The sequence below is a fragment of the Lepisosteus platostomus genome, chromosome 8 (assembly GCF_059453375.1).
Source record: "Lepisosteus platostomus isolate fLepPlt1 chromosome 8, fLepPlt1.hap1, whole genome shotgun sequence".
NCBI classification, from domain to species: domain Eukaryota; kingdom Metazoa; phylum Chordata; class Actinopteri; order Semionotiformes; family Lepisosteidae; genus Lepisosteus; species Lepisosteus platostomus.
The window spans coordinates 18,035,233-18,058,643 of NC_142618.1; the positions used below are offsets into that span (position 1 = coordinate 18,035,233).

Below are 23,411 nucleotides of genomic sequence, written 5' to 3' on the forward strand. Positions count from 1 at the left end.
CATGCACTGTAAATATAGGTCTCTGTTAATTATGCTGCACTTCACACTGAGGTAGGGTAAAACAGGGAAAAGAGACACCTGGAAAAAAGTGATTATTTCAGCCACATTAGCCTCTCCCACTTGGCTGTCATGTCACTGTGAAAACAGGGCTCAGCAAACAGGAGTACAGTCTACCTTTAACTACAAACTACTGTACAATAACCAATTAATCCAACACAAAATCCCTCAGCAATATAACTCCTCATTCACACAGGGAACAGACAGTATGAGAGCCCATACAATAGACACTGAGATCTGAGCTGGACTCACTGCACTGGTGAAGAGGAACTGTCCAGAGTCTGATGGCCAGTGTGACACTCTACCAGTCCTGTCACTGGACACACTGGTGAAGAGGAACTGTCCAGAGTCTGATGGCCAGTGTGACACTCTACCAGTCCTGTCACTGGACACACTGGTGAAGAGGAACTGTCCAGAGTCTGATGGCCAGTGTGACACTCTACCAGTCCTGTCACTGGACACACTGGTGAAGAGGAACTGTCCAGAGTCTGATGGTCAGTGTGACACTCTACCAGTCCTGTCACTGGACACACTGGTGAAGAGGAACTGTCCAGAGTCTGATGGCCAGTGTGACACTCTACCAGTCCTGTCACTGGACACACTGGTGAAGAGGAACAGTCCAGAGTCTGATGGCCAGTGTGACACTCTACCAGTCCTGTCACTGGACACACTGGTGAAGAGGAACTGTCCAGAGTCTGATGGCCAGTGTGACACTCTACCAGTCCTGTCACTGGACACACTGGTGAAGAGGAACTGTCCAGAGTCTGATCTCCAGCTGTGAGAGAGTGAGAGAAGAGTGTAGACCTCTTGGAGTAAATTATACAGAACACCCCGAGGGAAAGGGTGAGAGTGTGAGAGAGTGAGAGAGGAGTGTAGTGTGAGAGTGTGTTTGATAGAGAGCTGAGTGGGAAAGAGGTACAGAGATGAGCTTCTAATTTTAATTCTGAGATTTTGTTTTCTGAACTGAATCAATTAGTGTAAAAGGAATCCAACATCAGTAAAACAACAGAAAAAGTAAAGAATAATAAACAAATGAAAAAATACAAATACACCCCCACTATACACTATACACCCCCACTGTGCACTCGAACACCCCCACTATACACCCACACAGCCCCACTGCACAACCGAACACCCCCAACACCCTCACTGCACACTCAAGCATGCCCAACACCCCCGACGCGCACTCGAACACCCCCAACACCTCCATTGCACACTCCGACACCCCCAACACCCCCACTGCACACCTGAACACCCCTGACACAATCCGATTGCCTCTTGGCACCATCTGACAGTCCCACAGCAAACCCACCCCACTCTAAAAGAAACAACAAAGCACCACCATTCTCTTAGCTAGCACTCTCCACCTACCCCACAGACTATCACACCCAACACAGCACCCCACAGATACTGTACATCCCCTCACTCAGCCACCCGGCACATTCGAACACCCCCAACACCCCCACTGCACACTGAAGGCCCAGAGCAGAAATCCAGAAGTTGCCCTTCTCACTGACTCCAGTGGGAAATTCGGACATTAACAGGCTTTTCCCAGAACTCTAACAAGAACCCCCTGGTGCCCAACAACAGAGAGGACACCGCTGGTCCTTTCTAAGGCAGCCCTTGGAACCCCGAAATGCATCATCCACACCTGCACCGACGACCCGAGGACCCAGAGAGAGCAGGTGGCCCTGCCCATCAGGAGAGAGACAGAGAGGGTGACTCGGGAGGTCCCTCCCTGGAGAGCTGTGTTCTCCACCCTGCTGCCCAGACAGGACCTCCATCGTCACACAAGCCAGCGAATCAGCTCTGAGATCTGCTCTCTGCTCCCCAACGGCCACCAGGCTCACCACCCAACCTGGGGGCCCCAACACCAGCATGACCACAAGCACCTCAAGAAACAGGCCAGTGGGTTCTTCACCAGAACACTGAAGGACACCCAGATACCCAGGCAACAGCCTGGAGGCAAACAGAGACAATCTGCACCCCCTTCTTGAATCCGTCAATGTACACAACCCCAACCAGCTCAGTCCGTCAGGACCAGGTCCAGTAGTGTCCTGCACCCCCTCACCTAGCCCAGCAACAGAACTGTATTAGAACCGGCAGCCGAACTGGATCAGGACCAGCTCCACCCTGCACCCCCTCACCCAGCCCAGCAGCAGAACTAGACCAGGACCAGCAATCCACATCATAGCCTTGACCCAATTCAGCAACAGAACCAAACCAGGACCAGGAGTATATAGCACCACCCTCACGCAGCTCAGCAGCAGGACTGGACCGAGCACAGCAGAACCAGACCTGAGCCACAGTCATAGACTGTACTGAGTCTATGAGGTCTTGTTGATGGGACTAATATTCTATGCCAACGTGCTGCCGTTCCAGAACACAACAATAAACCAGATCCCAACACTAAGAATGAAATCCCTCTCCAATATTCCATTATTAACACTCAGGGCCTGAGATCCTCGTTATTCAGGTCCTGAAACAGACCTACAAACCATCTTCGATGAATTCTCAGAGGACTATGAGTCTCTTTCTCGGGACCATCCAGAATGCAGGAGGGTTTTGTGGGAAGAAAACTGAAATCACTTTGAATCAGCTCACAGACAGGCAGGAGAGGAGTTGCAGGCGCAAATGACACCAGAAAATTCAACACAGCAACATGGTGTCTCCTGGAAATAGTACCTCTTGGAGACAAGACATGAGGATTTCGGATTAGGCTATAGAGCCAGTTGTGGACTACTATGGAAGTCTTTATACTGCCTGGAAGACGTAGTCTTGCTTGTGTCTGATTGCTGGTTCCTTGTGACTATTGACATTTACTGACCTCTCCAGGCAGCAAGTTTTCTTTTTCTGGGGAATGGCTGGAACTCCGTGATGATGTAACGTTTTGATATTCAGAATCATCACCTGAAATTGGGAAGAGAATTAGTTCTCTGATGTCTCTACATTTCTAACTACTGTATGAACACAAATTACTGTATTAACACACAACAGAACAGGAGACAATGAGAGAGAGGAGATTACAGAGAATCCTTCAGTAACAAACACACACAACAGGACAGGAGACACAGTGTGAGAGAGGACATCACAGACAATCCCTCAGTAATAAACACACACAGAGCCAAGCCTTTCACTCTTGGATACCTGGGCTCAACGAGCCTCAGACTTCCAGGTCCACTTCCATCCACCAGGCTGAGTCTCACACACACAGAGTCTGTGTCACACAGAGTCGTACAGAGAACCTCTCTGGTGCCTCTCTCTCACACCCCAGGTGGTATACTGTACCTGCAGCTGCTTTGTACCTCGGACCTGTGTCCAGCTTTCAATGCCCCACTCTCACCATACACACACAGTTCAGCCAGGTGTATAGCCCCACTAAACGCTGCACATTTGAAGAGTGAAGGTCCCTCCAACACACCCCTGCTCTCTGGATCACTCACCACCGGAGGCCAGTAGTCAGACAGACCTTCCCTCATTCACCCTGACCGTGCTGTCCTCTCAGCAGTCAGACGGACCCTGCTCTCCCCCCCGGTACTCTGTACTGCCAGGGAGAGGGTCCCCTGTACCGCAGCTGACACTCTGGTACTCACACACTCAGACTAACACACTCACACACTACCGCACAGCAGACACACAGACAGCCCTGCTCTCACAACAGGCAGGCTGCTGTCCCTTTAAATCTCTGATCTGCTCAAGCTCTGTTTCTTCCCTACAGCCTCCTCCGAGACTAACACGCTTCCCAGTACGCTCTGGGTTACCTTCTCCACAGCCTCCTCCGAACTGACACTGCAGAGAGCTGGGCTGAAGCAACACAGCAGTCCCCAGACAAACCACAACACAGAACCAACACACAGCAACACCACTCTGGTCTCTAGGGTCCAAAGAGTACTCACCCAACAGCGATCGGACACCCTCACACAGTTCACAACCTGACCACACAATGGACAGTACTCCCATACTTAAGGACAACTGCAGTGCCTACAACACCCTCTTGCAGCTGCAGTGCCAGCAACATCCACCATATGTGATAGATAGGTAGAGGCTGCCACCTGGGCTGTAGCTGGTCGTGCAAATACCTTACTAGACATGGCAGAGTATATGACAGCTAGAGAGAGGGGTTAATACAGTCCAGACACACTGACTGGACACTACGGTACATTAACACTGCACTGAGAGAGAGGGGTTAATACAGTACAGACACACTGACTGGACACTACAGGACATTAACACTGCACTGGGAGAGAGGGGTTAATACAGTCCAGACACACTGACTGGACACTACAGGACATTAACACTGCACTGAGAGAGAGGGGTTCATACAGTACAGACACACTGACTGGACACTCCAGGACATTAACACTGCACTGAGAGAGAGGGGTTAATACAGTAAAGACACACTGACTGGACACTCCAGGACATTAACACTGCACTGAGAGAGAGGGGTTCATACAGTCCAGACACACTGACTGGACACTTCAGTACATTAACACTGCACTGGGAGAGAGGGGTTAATACAGTACAGACACACTGACTGGACACTCCAGTACATTAACACTGCACTGAGAGAGAGGGGTTAATACAGTCCAGACACACTGGATACTACACTACATTAATTGTGCTTGGAAAGAGATTTTAATACAGTATCATACTTCAATATAAACCTTTGAGATTATATTCCTCATTAATTTAATTTTATGGCATTGTTCTGAATCTAGGTCTCTGTAAATGAATGTAAAACACTTTTTTTTTTTACTTACTCATTATTGACAGATATATTTTGCTGTTGTTCTTTGTATCTTTATCTTTAACAGTAAAACCACCAGCATCTCCTTTCTCCAGGTGTCGGATTGTAAATAATCCAGTGCATGAGTCCCAGGTCACTCTGTTCTTGTACTTCTCCTCAGTGCTGATCTGCCCATTAGACACTGTTGCAATGAGGCCATGATCACTGTATCTGAATTCTCCATTTCTCTTCACTGGGAAGGGAACAGTGAATGATTCTCCTTCTGGAAGTTCCTCCAAAACTGTGAAGAATAAAAACATAAGAAACCTGCCATTCGACCCATCCTGATCCTTTTGTAGTTCAGAAGCTGAGGGAATTTAAAATTTTGCTTTTGATTCTGGTTCTCTTCCTATCCTTATTCTTCTTGATCTCAGTGCTGCTTTCGACACTGTTGACCATGACATCTTACTTTCTCGTCTTGAGACTGTGTTTGGAGTTTCTGACATTGCTCCAAAATGGTTCAAGTCTTACCTCACTGATCACTAGCACTTTATCTCTCTTGGGAGTTTCAGTTCTGAAGTTGGACTCGTTAAGTCTGGTGTTCCTCAGGGCTCGATACTGGCCCCCCTACTTTTCAGCATTTACATGTTCCCACTTGGTCAGCTATTAAGGTCACATGGGCTGAATTATTATTTCTACGTTGATGATACTCAAATCTACATCCATATCAAACCTTACACTAATGTGTCCATCTCTGCTGTCTGACATTACATTACATCTCTGACATAAAAACATGGATGACTCAACACTTCTTTCTTCTAAACTGCGACTAGACTGAAGTCATGCTCCAGTCTCCACCATGACTTCCCCCATCAACCCTGTCAAGCCAGTCCTGTAACCCTCTCTGTGGATGGTACGGTTCTTGAACTTCAGTCAAAACTGAAGAACTTGGGGCGACATTTGATCCAGGCTTGACATTCGACCTACATGTGCAACATATTGTAAAAATATTATTCTTCCATCTCAGAAATATTGCCAGACTAAATCCTGTCACTAACTATATCTGAAAAGCTGGTCAACAATTTTGTCTTATGTTGAATTGATCACTGTAAAGCTCTACTTATTGGGGTATCAAAATCCACCTTGAACAAACTGCAGGAGGTCCTAAATTCAGCAGCCAGAATCCTGACCAGGTCTAGTGCAAGTGTTCACATTACTCCTATCGTGGAGTCCCTGCACTGGCTTCCTGTCAGGCTCTTTCAAATCAAGGCTCAAAACCTTCTTCTTTAGAAGGGCTTTTATCTAGCTGGTTTTGTGCCTGCTCCTTTGCTTTCCTACTGTACAGCAATCTCTTACTGTAATTGTAGTCTCCTCTCATTGCGTGCTTTTTTCTTTGTTGTAAAGCTCTTTAAAAAGCCACTTTTAAAGGCCCTACAGTATATAAAATAGACTTTATTCTTATGACAATTCAGTAGTCAAACCTTGAAAAAAATTAAGAAGTGACAGGGAGAGGTACTTTTAACATCTACTGATGGACAATGAACCTGTTAAAAGTGAGGAACAGTTGGTTTGAATGAGTTGTCAAGAGTGAAATTTCATGGGAGGGAAATGAGCAGTCATTATAGGGAAGCAGCCACTCCTCTGGTTAAATATGAGAATAATATAATAAGAGCAGCTGGGAAGAAATGTGTTTCAGACTGTGTTGAAGCTCTAGCTAGAAAGTAGTCAGCACTCCAGAGAAGAGAGCTCATTAGTAACAGCAGCTCTTAATCCTGTGGATGAATGAAGGGTAGCCTATACTAAATGGAGTCACAGGAGTTAGACAACTGTCAATACAGTCCAGACACACTGACTGGACACTACAGGACATTAACACTGCACTGAGAGAGAGGGGTTAATACAGTCCAGACACACTGACTGGACACTACAGGACATTAACACTGCACTGAGAGAGAGGGGTTAATACAGTCCAGACACACTGACTGGACACTACAGGACATTAACACTGCACTGAGAGAGAGGGGTTAATACAGTCCAGACACACTGACTGGACACTACAGTACATTAACACTGCACTGAGAGAGAGGGGGGTTAATACAGTACAGACACACTGGACACTACAGTACATTAATTGTGCTTGGAAAGAGATTTTAATACAGTATCAAACTTCAATATAATTCTTTGAGACATATTAATCATTAATATAATTTTATGGCATTGTTCTGAACCCAGGTCTCTGTAAATGAATGTAAAAATTTACTTTTACTTACTCATTATTGGCAGATGCATCTTGCTGTTTTTCTTTGTATCTTTATCTTTAACAGTAAAAACACCAGCATCTCCTTTCTCCAGGTGTTGGATTGTAAGTAATCCAGTGCATGAGTCCCAGGTCACTCTGTTCTTGTACTTCTCCTCAGTGCTGATCTGCCCATTAGACACCGTTGCAATGAGGCCATGATCACTGTGTCTGAATTCTCCATTTCTCTTCACTGGGAAGGGAACAATGAATGATTCTCCTTCTGGATCTTTCTTCTTACCTGTGAAGAATAGAGAAACAGCATCAGACATGAACTATCAGGATGTGGAAATGAGCTCATTCACAGGGATGTAAGGACACTACTGAAGGGCTGAACTGATCTCTTTATACTCTGAGCTGATTGGATTTGCATAATAAGTGGTTGGTGATGCAATCTCATCTGTAAATGTAACAGATCACTTCTTCAAAACATACAGTATTCTTTGACATTTTTATTTAAGAAGGGTGAACAGCATGGTAAATTTGCCCTGTATATAAATGTGACATTCAGTAAGTTTTTATATGAAAATATTTATATAATATTTACTTAACGATACGTGTCATCAAGTGGAGTGTTTGCTTCCATAAATGTGGTATAAATAAGGCTGTTGAGCTCACGACATAAAAGGTGAAGACTGATCCCGGCAGACATGTTGCCTCGTGTGTGTGAGACCTGCAAAGAGGCCTATGTAATGTCATAGCTGAGTGTGTGTATATCTGAGATGTGCAGGCTGGGTTCTTCACTGGTTTATGCAGGAGAACAGATCTACTATAAACAGGGCTGTGTGAAAACGGTTGTCTGTGGGTTTCTTCAGTGCTCCTGGTCTTGAAGGGATGCTGTGTCCCTGGTTGATTCTGGAGGACAGATCTCCTGCAGCTTAGCTTTATCAGACAGGAAGCTCCAGCTGACCCAGTCCTCCCAGCTGGACCAAATTCAGCCTGCAGGGTCAGTGAGATCCCATATGTTTACTCATGTACTGAGAGGCCAGTTAGTCTTGTGTTTTTCAATATTTTGGCCCTTTTTGGCCCAGTATTTGAGTCATCATTGTAAGAACAAAATATTTTTCATACATTTTTACAGTTTTTTAGCTCCAAGATCGACATCATCCAGCATCACATTCTCTCAACAACGCATGTCACCTCCACACCTCCTACCTGCTTGCCCAGCTTTACTGTTCCCTTCTCTCTAGGTTCTCTCTGCTTGACTTTGCATTCCTCGGTAAACTGGTTTTGCATATGAAATCCACCACCTGCCTATTAGACCCCATTCCCACTGCTTTATTTCAGTCCTATCTCTATACTCTCCTCCCCATTGTCCTCAACATACTAAATGAATCCTTGGGCACTGGTATGGTACCAATAGTCTTCAAAATTGCTGCTGTTACCCCTTGGCCATAAATGTGGCTCTGGACAATCTAAACAACCTTTGCCCTATATCCAACTGACCTTTTCTTGCACAAATTTAGAACATGTTACAATTCAGTCAAATAACCATCTCTCTGCAAATAACCTCTTCAAACTCTTCCAATCTGGATTCGGTCAATTACACAGCACTGGTTAAATCAGTAACAATTTTCTTATTGCTTTTGTTTCTGGTTCTCTTCCTATCCTTATTCTTCTTGATCTCAGTGCTGCTTTCGACACTGTTGACCATGACATCTTACTTTCTCGTCTTGAGACTGTGTTTGGAGTTTCTGACATTGCTCCAAAATGGTTCAAGTCTTACCTCACTGATCACTAGCACTTTATCTCTCTTGGGAGTTTCAGTTCTGAAGTTGGACTCGTTAAGTCTGGTGTTCCTCAGGGCTCGATACTGGCCCCCCTACTTTTCAGCATTTACATGTTCCCACTTGGTCAGCTATTAAGGTCACATGGGCTGAATTATTATTTCTACGTTGATGATACTCAAATCTACATCCATATCAAACCTGACACTAATGTGTCCATCTCTGCTGTCTGACATTACATCTCTGACATAAAAACATGGATGACTCAACACTTCTTTCTTCTAAACTGCGACTAGACTGAAGTCATGCTTCAGTCTCCACCATCAACCCTGTCAAGCCAATGCAGTAACCCTCTCTGTGGATGGTACTGTACTAGAGTTTCAATCAAAATTGAAGAACTTGGGGGTGATGTTTGATCCAGCCTTTGACATTTGACCCATATGTACAATGTATTTTCAAAACATCTTTCTTCCATCTCAGAAATATAGCCAGACTACGTCCTGTGTTGTCAGAAAAGCTGGTCAAGACATTTGTCTTTTCCAGAATTGACTAGTGTAACGCTCTACTCACTGGGGTATCTAAATCTACATTGAACAAACACCAGTATGTCCAGAATTCGGCAGCCAAAATCCTAACCAGGTCTAGTACAAGCGATCACATTACTCCTCTCCTGGAGTCTTTGCACTGGCTTCCTGTCAGGTTTTGTATCACCTTCAAAATCCAGATGCTCACCTACAAGGCGCTCCATGGCTTGGCATCTCAGTAGCTGTCTGACTTAAATTCTCCTACTCCCCACCTTGCAACCTTCAATCTTATAATCTCACAGGGACCGGATGTGACTTGATCCACAAGCCCACGTGAGCTCCAGTAACAGAGACCAGTCGTGATTCGATCCACAGGCCCAACACCTCCCTTTGTAACTGGCTCCTGGACTTCACAGGATCTTCTCTTATACTGCACTCAGCTAGCAAGTCCTACAAACTGTTTTATTATGACAAAATTAATAAGTTCTAAACCTGAAGGGAGTTTAGTTCATCATGGTTATTACAACAAGCACAGCAGAGAGCTCTCTATACTATGTGACAGGAGCTGCAGTCCCACACAGCAGAGCAATAAGAACCATCACACTGTCATGCTGTCTAGTTCTGGGACAGAGACAACCAGGAGACACACAGACAGGGAGAGGTCGAGGTACTTACCACTTTTATACTTTATCCAGAGAAGACCACCCAATGCGGCAACCAGTGCGATCGCAAGAAAAGCAATTAGAATAGCTGCCCATGTTGGTAATCTTTTACCTGGAAAAGAAAAAGAAACTTGTTAAAACACCACTGAGAGAGAGGGGTTAATACAGTCCAGACACACTGACTGGACACTACAGGACATTAACACTGCACTGAGAGAGAGGGGGTTAATACAGTCCAGACACACTGACTGGACACTACAGGACATTAACACTGCACTGAGAGAGGGGTTAATACAGTACAGACACACTGACTGGACACTACAGGACATTAACACTGCACTGAGAGAGAGGGGTTAATACAGTCCAGACACACTGACTGGACACTACAGGACATTAACACTGCACTGAGAGAGAGGGGGTTAATACAGTCCAGACACACTGACTGGACACTACAGGACATTAACACTGCACTGAGAGAGGGGTTAATACAGTACAGACACACTGACTGGACACTACAGGACATTAACACTGCACTGAGAGAGAGGGGTTAATACAGTCCAGACACACTGACTGGACACTACAGGACATTAACACTGCACTGAGAGAGATTGTTGTAATATCTCTAAATACTAAATTGAGAACAATGGAGACACTTACCTTTCTGTATTGTGAGGAGAAACTTGATTCTGCCTTCATCCTTGACTTCCACAGTGTACTCCCCAGAATCTCCCATCTCCAGCTTGCTGATACCGAAGAGACCAGTCGTTCTGTTCCAGGTCACTCTGTCTCTGAAGCTCTCCACTCTGACTGGGCTCATCTTCCCAGCAGACACTTCTGCTATACGGCCGAGATCTCGGTGGGTCAAGGACCCCTCCTGCCTCACTGAGGCTTGGAAAGAGAAGGAGTCTCCCTCAGTGAGCTCCACCTCCTGAGGACCTGTGGGCAAGAGAGATCAGCCGTGATCCTCATCTTTTAAACAAGTCTGGCTCTCCTGGAATAAGCGTCTTGAAATCAAGTGGTTTCACTGCAGAAATTGAGACCGATTCCAAACAAGAAGAGGACAGTCAATCTATCCAGCTCATTAATTCTCTGCAGCACTTGTTCTTCATGTCAGCTGCGATTATGGCTCAAATGAAAAAAAGACATATTTGTCATGAAATATTAGGTTTAAAAATGCCCATGTTCTATTTAGTTTTTGTTTTCCCAGATGATGTTCTACTTTTAATTTAATTTCACACTACACTATTCTGATAGCACAGAAGAGAAACATGAACTATACTGTACATACAGAACCAATAATCACACTGAATGTCAAGGAGAAACTTGTGTCATAAAAACACAAGAAACCTGCCATTCGACCCATCCTGATCCTTTTGTAGTTCAGAAGCTGGGGGAATTTAAAATTTCGTTAAGGTTTCCTTTTGGGCCTAAAGCACTTGGCTGGGAAGCCTGTTCCAGACACCCCCTCCTCTGTGAATAAATCTGCATTTCCTGTTCTCTGTCTCAGCTGAAATCCCCTTAAGCTTCTTGTGACCCCCTGTCTTATTTTGCCACGGAGTGTGAAACATGCCCCTGACTTGAATCATCTGTGCAGATGATTAGGATGATTAGTAAGATCAGAGAAACAGGATTATTCTGAATGCTCATTTCTCTCCTGTGAAAGCAATTCAAGATCAGACAACACCGCAGCATGGCTGTCGATGTAACTGATGAAAGAAAGCTGTGAGCACCAAAAATAAATGTAGAACATCAGAGAACCTGGCATGGAGAGTATCCACCCCTACACCAGATATCACGGAAGGCAAGTTGTTATATGTGTGTCTTAGGCTAACAGCAGAATAGCTAAACGTAGGCAACAGTCAGTGATAGGTGTCCAAGGAGCTGGGAGGCTCTGGGTTCAAGGACATCAGGCAGGAGAGGATCAAGGGTGCTTTCTCCCTACAGAGCCCTGATAGGTTAGTGGTTCCTGTCTGCCATCAAGGGCTGAAGACACGACAGCTCTCAAAAGAGAAGCCATCAGGTTAGGCTCCAGGTTTCTATAAAGGCTGTGATGTAAAAGAAGTACAACAGTAGCAGACTTGGTGTGTTGTCATGTCAGGGTAGCCAGTAATGGTACAGTGAACCTGGCCGGATAACATACAGTATACAGAGTAGCGAGTTACACTGTTACTTCGGGGTAAACTGTCTTGGTCTTTAGGGACAGATGGGATTATTCAGGAAAGCATAGGTGAGTAGCTGGGCAGTGCAATGGTTAGCTCTCTCCAAAACTCTGACTGGAGAAAGCTTTGGTTAGATGACCAAGGGTGAGGGTGGGTCAGCCTCACAAGGGTGAATCCTCAAGGGTAAGAATTCTTACCATGACCAGTTGACATGGGATGACAATGAGGGTTTCCTAGAGATTAATATAAAACCAGGGACTTCTAATACCTTGGAAAAGCAGATAGAACATCAACAGGGTTACAACAGGTCATATATCCATTTCATATATTTCATCCATCAGAGTCGACTGTCAGAGTCTGCGAGCGAAGGGATGGGATTCTGCTGTGGGTAAGTCCTCATGCAGAGTGAGGTGGCTGGAAGGGGAACAGTTCTCACTCCTGGCACTGGGAACAGCAGGCAGCTGAGAGCTTCCTGGAAGGGATCTGGAAGACCTTACTAACCTTGGAGGAGGTTGGGGTTAGGTAAGGCTGAGTAACTAGGGTTAGAGAGAACACAGGGAATAGGCTGAAGAGGATAGAGCTGCACCATGGTGAGGTCATATGGGGAAAGCTGAGTATCCATGACAGAAGAACTTAGAAATCTTAATGAGAATTATCGCGCAGGCGGAGGAAGTCTTGATTAACAGCAACACTCCCTGGTCATAACTAAACTAATCTATATCCTGACCTCGGTAGTAGCTGATTGTTCCCCAGGAAGGGAATCTGAAACAAAATTTTGGAAGAGATTCTGGTCCAAAACTAAAAAGGGTCTATAAGAATCCATAATTTGCCTAACTATTTTTGTAACTTCCCTGCCACAGTTTTACGGTGGACCCAAAGTGAAAAACACACACAAAAAAGCAATGCACACACAAGAAACAGTAAGTCTGCACAAAATCAATACAAGCACAAAAAAGCTGTGCACACAAGGAAAATGCAGAAGTCACAAAACCAAAAAACCTTTTTTGTGTTTTGCACTTTGGGGCCACCATACTATTTCTGTTCCTGCCTCTCCCACAGCTTTAATATCATCAGCAAATTTGTTTTCGCACTAATCCAGAATCTGTATAGATACCTGCAGCAGCACTACTCACATCTGCTCATTGAGAGGCTACATGCTGTTTTCTGTTCTGTAACCAGCTCTCAATCCATATACTGTACATACAGTGGACTCCGGAAGTGCTGGCACCCCTTGATAAATATGAAGAAAAAAAAGTATAAAATAAAAAATGAGCTCATTAAGCACTGAAATATATTTCCAACATGAGGAATTAATTATCCTGAATTAATGATTCAATGGAACCAACCAAGTTAACGCGAGTTTCCAAAATGCGAATTGGCTCATACAATACGTGATTGGGAAATAGGGGACAGATGTCTGTATAATGCGAAACTCGTGTTGGCACATACACAGTTTCATCCCCAAATTGTTTACTTTCAGCAATGCAAAATCTATACTTTTGTAAAATTACTTTTCATTTTCATTTTTTTGTTAAATGACTAAAAGAGATTTAATTATAAAGAAATATAAAAACTGTATAAAAACTCTTAAATATACTAATAAAGTCATTTATTGGACAGAAAAAATTCCCTAGTGAAGAGACTCTCTCACACACACACAGATCCCCCTAGTGAAGAGACTCTCTCACACACTCACACGGATCCCCAGTGAAGAGACTCTCTCACACACTCACACGGATCCCCAGTGAAGAGACTCTCTCACACACTCACACGGATCCCCAGTGAAGAGACTCTCTCACACACTCACACGGATCCCCAGTGAAGAGACTCTCTCACACACTCACACGGATCCCCAGTGAAGAGACTCTCTCACACACTCACACGGATCCCCAGTGAAGAGACTCTCTCACACACTCACACGGATCCCCAGTGAAGAGACTCTCTCACACACTCACACGGATCCCCAGTGAAGAGACTCTCTCACACACACACAGATCCCCAGTGAAGAGACTCTCACACACACACAGATCCCCAGTGAAGAGACTCTCTCACACACACACAGATCCCCAGTGAAGAGACTCTCTCACACACACACAGATCCCCAGTGAAGAGACTCTCTCACACACACACAGATCCCCAGTGAAGAGACTCTCTCACACACACACAGATCCCCAGTGAAGAGACTCTCTCACACACACACAGATCCCCAGTGAAGAGACTCTCTCACACACACACAGATCCCCAGTGAAGAGACTCTCACACACACACACAGATCCCCAGTGAAGAGACTCTCTGACACACACACAGATCCCCAGTGAAGAGACTCTCTGACACACACTCACACGGATCCCCAGTGAAGAGACTCTCTCACACACTCACACGGATCCCTAGTGAAGAGACTCTCTCACACACTCACACGGATCCCCAGTGAAGAGACTCTCTCACACACTCACACGGATCCCTAGTGAAGAGACTCTCTCACACACTCACACGGATCCCCAGTGAAGAGACTCTCTCACACACACACAGATCCCCAGTGAAGAGACTCTCTCTCACACACACAGATCCCCAGTGAAGAGACTCTCTCACACACACACAGATCCCCAGTGAAGAGACTCTCTCACACACAGATCCCCAGTGAAGAGACTCTCTCACACACACACAGATCCCCAGTGAAGAGACTCTCAAACACACACAGATCCCCAGTGAAGAGACTCTCTGACACAGACACAGATCTCCAGTGAAGAGACTCTCTGACACACATACAGATCCCCAGTGAAGAGACTCTCTGACACACACACAGATCCCCAGTGAAGAGACTCTCAAACACACACAGATCCCCAGTGAAGAGACTCTCTGACACACACACAGATCTCCAGTGAAGAGACTCTCTGACACACACACAGATCCCCAGTGAAGAGACTCTCTCACACACACACAGATCCCCAGTGAAGAGACTCTCTGACACACACACACAGATCCCCAGTGAAGAGACTCTCTGACACACACACACAGATCCCCAGTGAAGAGACTCTCTGACACACACACACAGATCCCCAGTGAAGAGACTCTCTGACACACACACAGATCCCCAGTGAAGAGACTCTCTGACACACACACACAGATCCCCAGTGAAGAGACTCTCTGACACACACACAGATCCCCAGTAAAGAGACTCTCTGACACACACACACAGATCCCAGAGGAAGAGAAGGAAGGACAGAGACTCTCCAGCTAGAAGAGACTGAGCAGCACAAGAGGCAGGTCCATGTGCTCAGAGTCACCTCAGCTCTGGGTCTGCAGGGAGGATACGCTGCTCAGACTGAGGAGAGACAGAGCAGCAGCTGAGGCAGCAGCAGGGAGAGAAGGGAGACTCTTCACAGGCCTTTCCCTCAGCTTCTCTCTGATACACAGCAGAGACGCAGGATACAGGGTTTCCAGCAGGAAGCACAGGGTCTTCTCTTATACTGCACTCAGCTAGCAAGTCCTACAAACTGTTTTATTATGACAAAATTAATAAGTTATAAACCTGAAGGGAGTTTAGTTCATCATGGTTATTACAACAAGCACAGCAGAGAGCTCTCTATACTATGTGACAGGAGCTGCAGTCTCACACAGCAGAGCAATAAGAACCATCACACTTTTAAACATTACCCAGACACCAAAAACCCAGTATGTAAAGCAGTGCAGCCAAAAAATAAAAAAATAATTAGAATAATTGTCAGTGTTGATAAGCCTGGAATAGAAAAGAAAAAGAAACATCACTGAGAGAGAGGGGTTAATACAGTACAGACACACTGACTGGACACTACAGGACATTAACACTGCACTGAGAGAGAGGGGTTAATACAGTACAGACACACTGACTGGACACTACAGGACATTAACACTGCACTGAGAGAGAGGGGCTAATACAGTCCAGACACACTGACTGGACACTACAGGACATTAACACTGCACTGAGAGAGAGGGGTTAATACAGTCCAGACACACTGACTGGACACTCCAGTACATTAACACTGCACTAAGAGAGAGGGGTTAATACAGTCCAGACACACTGACTGGACACTACAGGACATTAACACTGCACTGAGAGAGAGGGGTTAATACAGTCCAGACACACTGACTGGACACTACAGGACATTAACACTGCACTGAGAGAGAGGGGTTAATACAGTCCAGACACACTGACTGGACACTACAGGACATTTACACTGCACTGAGAGAGAGGGGTTAATACAGTCCAGACACACTGACTGGACACTACAGGACATTAACACTGCACTGAGAGAGGGGGGTTAATACAGTACAGACACACTGACTGGACACTACAGTACATTAACACTGCACTGAGAGAGAGGGGTTAATACAGCACAGACACACTGACTGGACACTACAGGACATTAACACTACACTGAGAGAGAGGGGTTAATACAGTACAGAACATTTTTACATGAGCAATTTAAGGACAGAGACCTGGAATAAGCATCTTGAGATCGTCTATCTACTGTAAATAATTTACCACAGGCACCTTGTTCAGTGTCAGTTCAGGTGGGTAGCTGCGTCAGCATGCGTAGGCTGCAAAGGAATAAGTAATAGGTTTATTCCATGCTGAAAAAAAGAAGAAAGAAAACACAACGTTTCAGCCGTGGAGCCTTCTTCAGGTGTGGCTGAAACGTTGTGTTTTCTTTCTTCTTTTTTTCAGCATGGAATAAACCTATTACTTGTTCTTGTTCAGTGTCTACACCTTGGAGGAGTCATTAGAAAACGTGTGTCTGTCCTCAAAAGGGCTTCTACAGCTTTCTGTACTGTTGAGAGGGTCTTCGTGAACTTTGTACATACAGATTGAGCCATTCAGAATGTGCACTAAAACCCATAACACGTTACAGGGACTGGACTTTGCTTCGCTGTACAGCGGTATACTTCATCATTGTGAAACACAATTGAAAGGTGGCACTTGTGCTGCTTTAGGTGTTAGTGAAAACATGAGCTTCCTACAACAGAAATATGATCTTTTTTATACTTTTAAAAATCTGCTCAATATGGAATATTCATATGGAATCATGTATCTAAAAGCACATTTTGAAAATAGATGAAAATAAAAATATGTTTCTGAACATCATTAACAATATTAATTTATAAATATAAACATTTATTTAGCTGAGTGTGGCAGGGCATTTCACTTTCTTCATAAAGAACTGCATCTAAGTTAACCTGGTCCATTTGTGGTTATTTTGGAAACAATTTGATATGCTTATTTTAACTACGTTTTCTGTTGTGATTGTTATAATGGAAAATGAAATGCCTTTTTGGGTAGCAGTGTTGCCTACGAGTTAGACGGTTCACTTCCTGCCCAATGTGTTAGTTCTACTTTTAAGAAATCGAGACTTTCTGTAATATTTAAATCAAATAATATGTATACAGCGTTGAATCAGAAACTTGACTCGGGTTCCGGCAGAGGAACAAATCTTTATTGTGTACACAAGGAGCAGACACCTAGCGGGATGGCAAAGTGGAGCTCAAACTGCAGCTCATCTTCCCAGCATATATATACACTATAATGAGCAGGTTACAACGTTCTTATCGCTGGGGCTGCTAAGCAGCAGAGCTCGATCCGTGAGAGTACGAGTACGAGAATGAGACAAACACGAGTGCAGGTGTCACGTACTAGGGAACTAGGCAGAGTGCCCGGGACCTCAAGGCCACGGTATTTACTGAACTACACACTTAGACCTAACTTGCTAACATTTTTTTTTAGAAATTAATAACAGAATTTTGCAATTTTCCAGCCAGTCACCACGCTGGACTTACACAGTCCTACAGAGGAAAAACACCCACAACTCAAACAAGCCTACTTATTCCAATTAATAATCACAGCAGGATGTAACACTCCCACCCTCTATAACACACAATGTAGGCAGTCCAGAAGATAAACTCCGCTATTGCTCTTCAGTTTACGGAGAAATTCCCCCAAAGCTAAACATGTGATCAACTACAACATTCTCTAATCCCTTCTAATTTCCAGGGAGTAACTCTGTAACATAAGTGACCAGCGCATCAATCATTGATTTTGGTTATACAGTACATACGATAAAGCAAAGTCTGAATAACTGTGATCAGTAAAAACAACCAACGGCAGAAGACTTGAGCCTAGATGAACCTCAAAATGCTCTTTCTGTTCCTTCAGATAAGTTACAATATGAACCTTCAATACAGAAGTTTTAAGTTCTTCAAGCAATATAATTTTATATCATTTATAATCAACTTCTACTCATTAGGCTTCACAAAAGCTTTCTCACTTAGCGCTTACATCCTTGCAGTGGGTGGAGGGAAAACAGGTGTACATTAACATTTAAAGAGAATGTCTTCTGTTTTGAATTGGGAAATTTTACAACTATGCATCCAAAGATCCATCCATTTCTAATCATTTTTAGCACAGCAACCACCGAAATAAAGGAATCATTTTACACCAGATCAGGCAAAGAATAAAGTGTTAATAAAAGTGTTTTTGTCTTCAAGTTTCTTAATCATTAAACCATCACTTATAATCATTTACTTTGTCTGTTGATTATTTTAATCAAAGTGAAAATGTCGCCAAACCTGATACTGCACGTGATACCCCGAAGTGTGCACATCCACTACAACACATAAACTTATGCCTAATACCCTAAATGGTGCATAATAACTACAGCACATAGGCACTCCTACATGATACCTTACAGTGTGAACATCCACTACAGCACACTCCCAACACTTAATATCAGTTTTAAATTGTATTAAATCAAGTTCTGAAACAGTTGTTGTTTTTTTAAATGACCGAAAGAGCAAGAAAATTATGCAGCCATTGCTGGTGGTGACGTCACCAGAAGTCTCTGTTTCATGAGGTTTAATGCAGTTGGTTATGCTTCATTTGAGTATAAACATGTAATTTCTTAATTTAGTATCAACAGAATGGTAAAACATGGTGTTTGTGGAATACAGTGTATATATGTGGATGGTTTTATGGCATAGTTGCACAGTTTCTTGAAACTGAAGCTTAACAACAGTCCTTCCTTGCATTCCTTGCTACAGTAAGTAAAGACCCAAACCTCTGGAACTGAGGAATCTCTTCTCTTGACTTGAGAATCACCAGGCCTACTTTGTTCTCGGCCGAATAGTTTGATGGCCAAGTCCTTGCAGCTCTAATCTCTCCTTGAGAGAGGTTCACAGTTCTTCTAGCCTTTGTGGAGCCACCAGGAATGCAGATGCCCCATCATTCAGGCATGTTGCAAGGGGGGGATGCATGCAGACTAGTTAGCAAGAAATGAACACCCTATTATCAAATAGTATGACTTACATATAATAACTTTAGCTTAAAGATAACTGTAATGATTTTCATACAGTAATTATTGCAACACCAAATTAATGAAAATCTAATAAACTCTGTGTGACTGTCCTAAATCTAATAATAGACTAACAATAAACAGTAATTGTTAACAGGACTTTTTGAGCTGTCTGGGATTTGTACTCTAACTTCACCCAGTCTGCCTATTGAGTGTAGTGCAAGCAGTGGAAACTCAGGGTCAGTGTGCTTGGACTGGAAACAGACTCACCTCCACAGAACTGATCAGGCTGGACTGGGACTGACTCATTGCTGACTGGGTTAGAGGCCACACAGCTGTAGGAGTGAGAGAGTCCTTCTGTCACTCGATGGAGAACCAGGCGGGTGTTGAGGTCAGGGTCAACGGTGTGGATCAGTGTCTTTCCACTGCTCTTCAACAACAGGGTCACCTCTCTCCCGTTCGTCACAGAACACTCCAGAAAGCAGGTCCCACCACGACTAATGACTCTCACTTGAGGAAGAGAGACAGGATCTGAACAGAGAGAGGAGAGCAGTGAGGGCAGAGATGTTCAGGGCACCCAGAGAACACAAACCAAAAAAGAAAAATGAAGTTTAAACAATCTGCAGAAGACCTATTAATTTTTCAAGACATTTTCTAGAAATCCTGAGTTGTCCAGCCAGCACATGTCCACAGACATTCACAACAGCGACATATCATAAAACGTTTGCACATATAGTTAAATTATTAGTTGTTTTTCAGGAAGTTAAAAAAAACACTTGAATTACTTATCCAGTCTCTCGAAATAAAGTTATTTTTCAAGCAATGCAACAAACGTCGGCCAATGTGTTTTTTTTAATCCAACATTGACAGCCACATCTTAAATCTTGTCAGTCAGGTCTTTTTTTCTCTATTTGAATTGTGGTTTACACATCCTATGACTTTAAAAGCTAGCAAGACAGGTTTCGATTCACATTAGCTGGCGAGCCTTGTTAACAAAAAAACTAATAATAATGTAACATGCCACTGTTTGTTCATGAACACAGTTCTACTGAGATTTCCTTAGATACGCGATTAAAAAATAAATAAATAAAAATTTGAATCCCCCGCGGAACACATTCCATAAGAATCAGCGGTTTTACAGTATATATCGCCTTTAAAGGTGGCTTCTCAAAACGCTTTACAGGATAAAAACAACAAGAACAGCAACAACAACAATATTGTATTTCATTGCACTTTGAAAACCAAGTAATAATTTAACTATACGTGCAAACGTTTCATATGTTGCTGTTGTGAATGCCTGTGGAGTGTATCTTATTTGCCTTGAGTCCTGGTTATCTCTCTCCCCCTTCCCCCCTCTCTCCCTCAATTCAATTCAAGGTGTTTATTTGCATAACAGATGGGTACAATCAATACTGGGTATGTATATTTTGATATTTACACCCGGCGCGGCACCGAGGGAGCGTCTGCATTTATAACTTAGTTTTTAAAATTAGTCAAGCGATATGAAGCATCTCCTTTTACTTTTAAGTCCCTTAAATACATTGAGCACAGCTTTCTCACCACTTAAGACTGCTTTTTGATACCATCCTTACACAAAGCAGAAACTTTCCGATGACTCACAGTACAAGTGGAAAGATTACAGATTTTAATCGTCTTTAATTTTGTTACGTTATACGTTTTAGGAACGTTTCATCTAAACAAAACCACATAATATCTGCACTTTGCACTATGTGTACCCTGTCTACAGTGTCTGGGTATGTCAGTCTCCTGTCTGTCCTGCCATTATCTGCACCGTGGACAAGGAGGAATGATATTTCGTTCCACTGTATACTTGTATATGGAATAGCAAATAAATTAAAAGGCTGGAATAACAAATAAATGTGAACTTGAACTTGAATAAACCTGAACTTGTAAGTGGCTGTATAGTCATAGGTGAACAAGGAGTACAGTCTAGGATGGAGACAGCAGCCTTGTGGAGCTCCAGTGTTTAGGGTCGCTGTAGAGGAGATATTGCTGCTAATTATCACCCCCTGAGGTCTGCCCGTCAGGAATTCCAGTATCCAGTTGCAGATACAGTTACTTAAACCCAGATTCCTGAGTTCTGGGACCAGCTTGGTGAGAACAATTGTGTTGAAGGCTGAGCTGTAATCTATAAACAGCATCCTAACATAGGTGCCCTGCCTGTCTAAATGTTCTACGGCAGGATGCGTTACTAGAGATATGGCATCGTCAAATGACCTATTGTCAACTGAAGTGGGTCAAGAGAGTCTGGGACAGTGCACTTTATATAAGACAATACTAGTCTTTCCAGGCACTTCATGACCACCACAGTGAGTACCACCGAGCAATAATCGTTCAAACCAGTTACCCTGGTCTTCTTGGGCAGCATTAAGCCAATTAACTAACCAGTGTGTCTTTGGCCTGTGGGAAGGAACAGGAGTCACTTGAGGAAACTCATTCAATCATGGGGAGAACATACAAACTCCAAACCCAGAGCCTCAGTGCTGTGAGGAAACTCATTACTAACCACTGTTCCACCTTGTCTCCTGGTTATAATACAATGAGTCTTAATTCAACAATGATTTAGTATATTTCATGGATAACATTATAAACTGAATCATTTACTCATAGTCCATAATTCCAATACGTCACACATAATAATAATAATTGCTTACACTTATATAGCGCTTTTCTGGACACTCCACTCAAAGCTCTTTACAGGTAACAGGGACTCCCCTCCACCACCCCCAGTGTGCAGCCCCACCTGGATGATGCACCAGTATGCTCACCACACATCAGCTATCAGTGGGGAGGAGAGCAGAGTAATGAAGCCAATTCATAGAGTGGGATTATTAGGAGGCCATGATTGGTAAGGGCCAATGGGAAATTTGGCCAGGATGCCGGGGTAACACCCCTACTCTTTTGGCCCTGGGATTTTTAACGACCACAGAGAGTCAGGACCTCGGTTTTACGTCTCATCCGAAGGATGGCGCCTGTTTACGGTATAGTGTCCCCGTCACTATACTGGGGCATTAGGACCCACATGGACCACAGGGTGAGCGCCCCCTGCTGGCCCCACTAACACCTCTTCCAGCAGCAACCTTAGTTTTTCCCAGGAGGTCTCCCATCCAGGTACTGACCAGGCTCACACCTGCTGAGCTTCAGTGGGCTGCCAGTTGTGAGTTGCAGGGTGATATTGCTGCTGATATGCACATCATTGCACTTGGCTTCAAACTTCAGTACTGTTACAAAGATATCCCAAAGGTTTCTTTAATTTGTGAAAAATTATATATTTTTCACGTGCAGAAAAAAATATTTTGTTGTACTTGTACATGGTACATAAAACATGCTAATGTTAATATTTTATTTGGATTTGCACCATTGCAGTTTTCACTTGGAAAACATTTCTTGCAACCACTGGCCTTCTTCTGTTTTAGAATAACTCCTACCTATGTATGTTACTGGTATGGTCCCATCATACTTGGTTCTGACAGAGTACCCACTGATTGAGTCTGTTCTGTAAGTTAATCATATTTTAACTAGATAGATATTTTATTGATCCCATGAGGGAAATTGCAGGGATGAGGGAACTAAGGATGCAGCCATTCAGAGCGGGCGTCATCTCTTCCCAATAGCGTTACTTACAGTATATACCTAATGGCATATAGATACAGTAGATATAGTAGATGGTAGTGGAGCTAAATATAAAAAACAATTGCTCATTGCAGTGGTTCTCAAACTTTTTACCAAGTACCACCCCTAATCCAACCAAAGCATCCAAGTACCAGCTACAAGTCATCATCTCATAGGAACCCCAGAAATTCTCAATGACCAACATGAGTGTGCGTGCACACACACTCACACATACATATAATAAATATTATAATAATAAACTTAATTTGATATAGCGCCTTTAAAGGTGGCTTCTCAAAGTGTTT

The 23,411-nt window shown here is 43.8% G+C and overlaps 1 protein-coding gene across 1 annotated transcript in view; it reads right to left on the reverse strand.

Moving 5' to 3' along the window:
* LOC148656968 (uncharacterized) overlaps positions 1-23,411 on the reverse strand; it is a 31,781-nt gene that overhangs the window by 3,704 nt on the left and 4,666 nt on the right. The window contains exons 3-8 of the mRNA XM_088644308.1: positions 19,744-20,004; positions 10,650-10,928; positions 10,006-10,104; positions 7,054-7,320; positions 4,818-5,084; positions 2,885-2,967 (exon numbers count right to left, since the gene is read on the reverse strand). Of these exons, the coding sequence (XP_088500434.1) occupies positions 2,885-2,967; positions 4,818-5,084; positions 7,054-7,320; positions 10,006-10,104; positions 10,650-10,928; positions 19,744-20,004 (1,256 nt within the window). The remainder of the gene's footprint in view (positions 1-2,884; positions 2,968-4,817; positions 5,085-7,053; positions 7,321-10,005; positions 10,105-10,649; positions 10,929-19,743; positions 20,005-23,411) is intronic.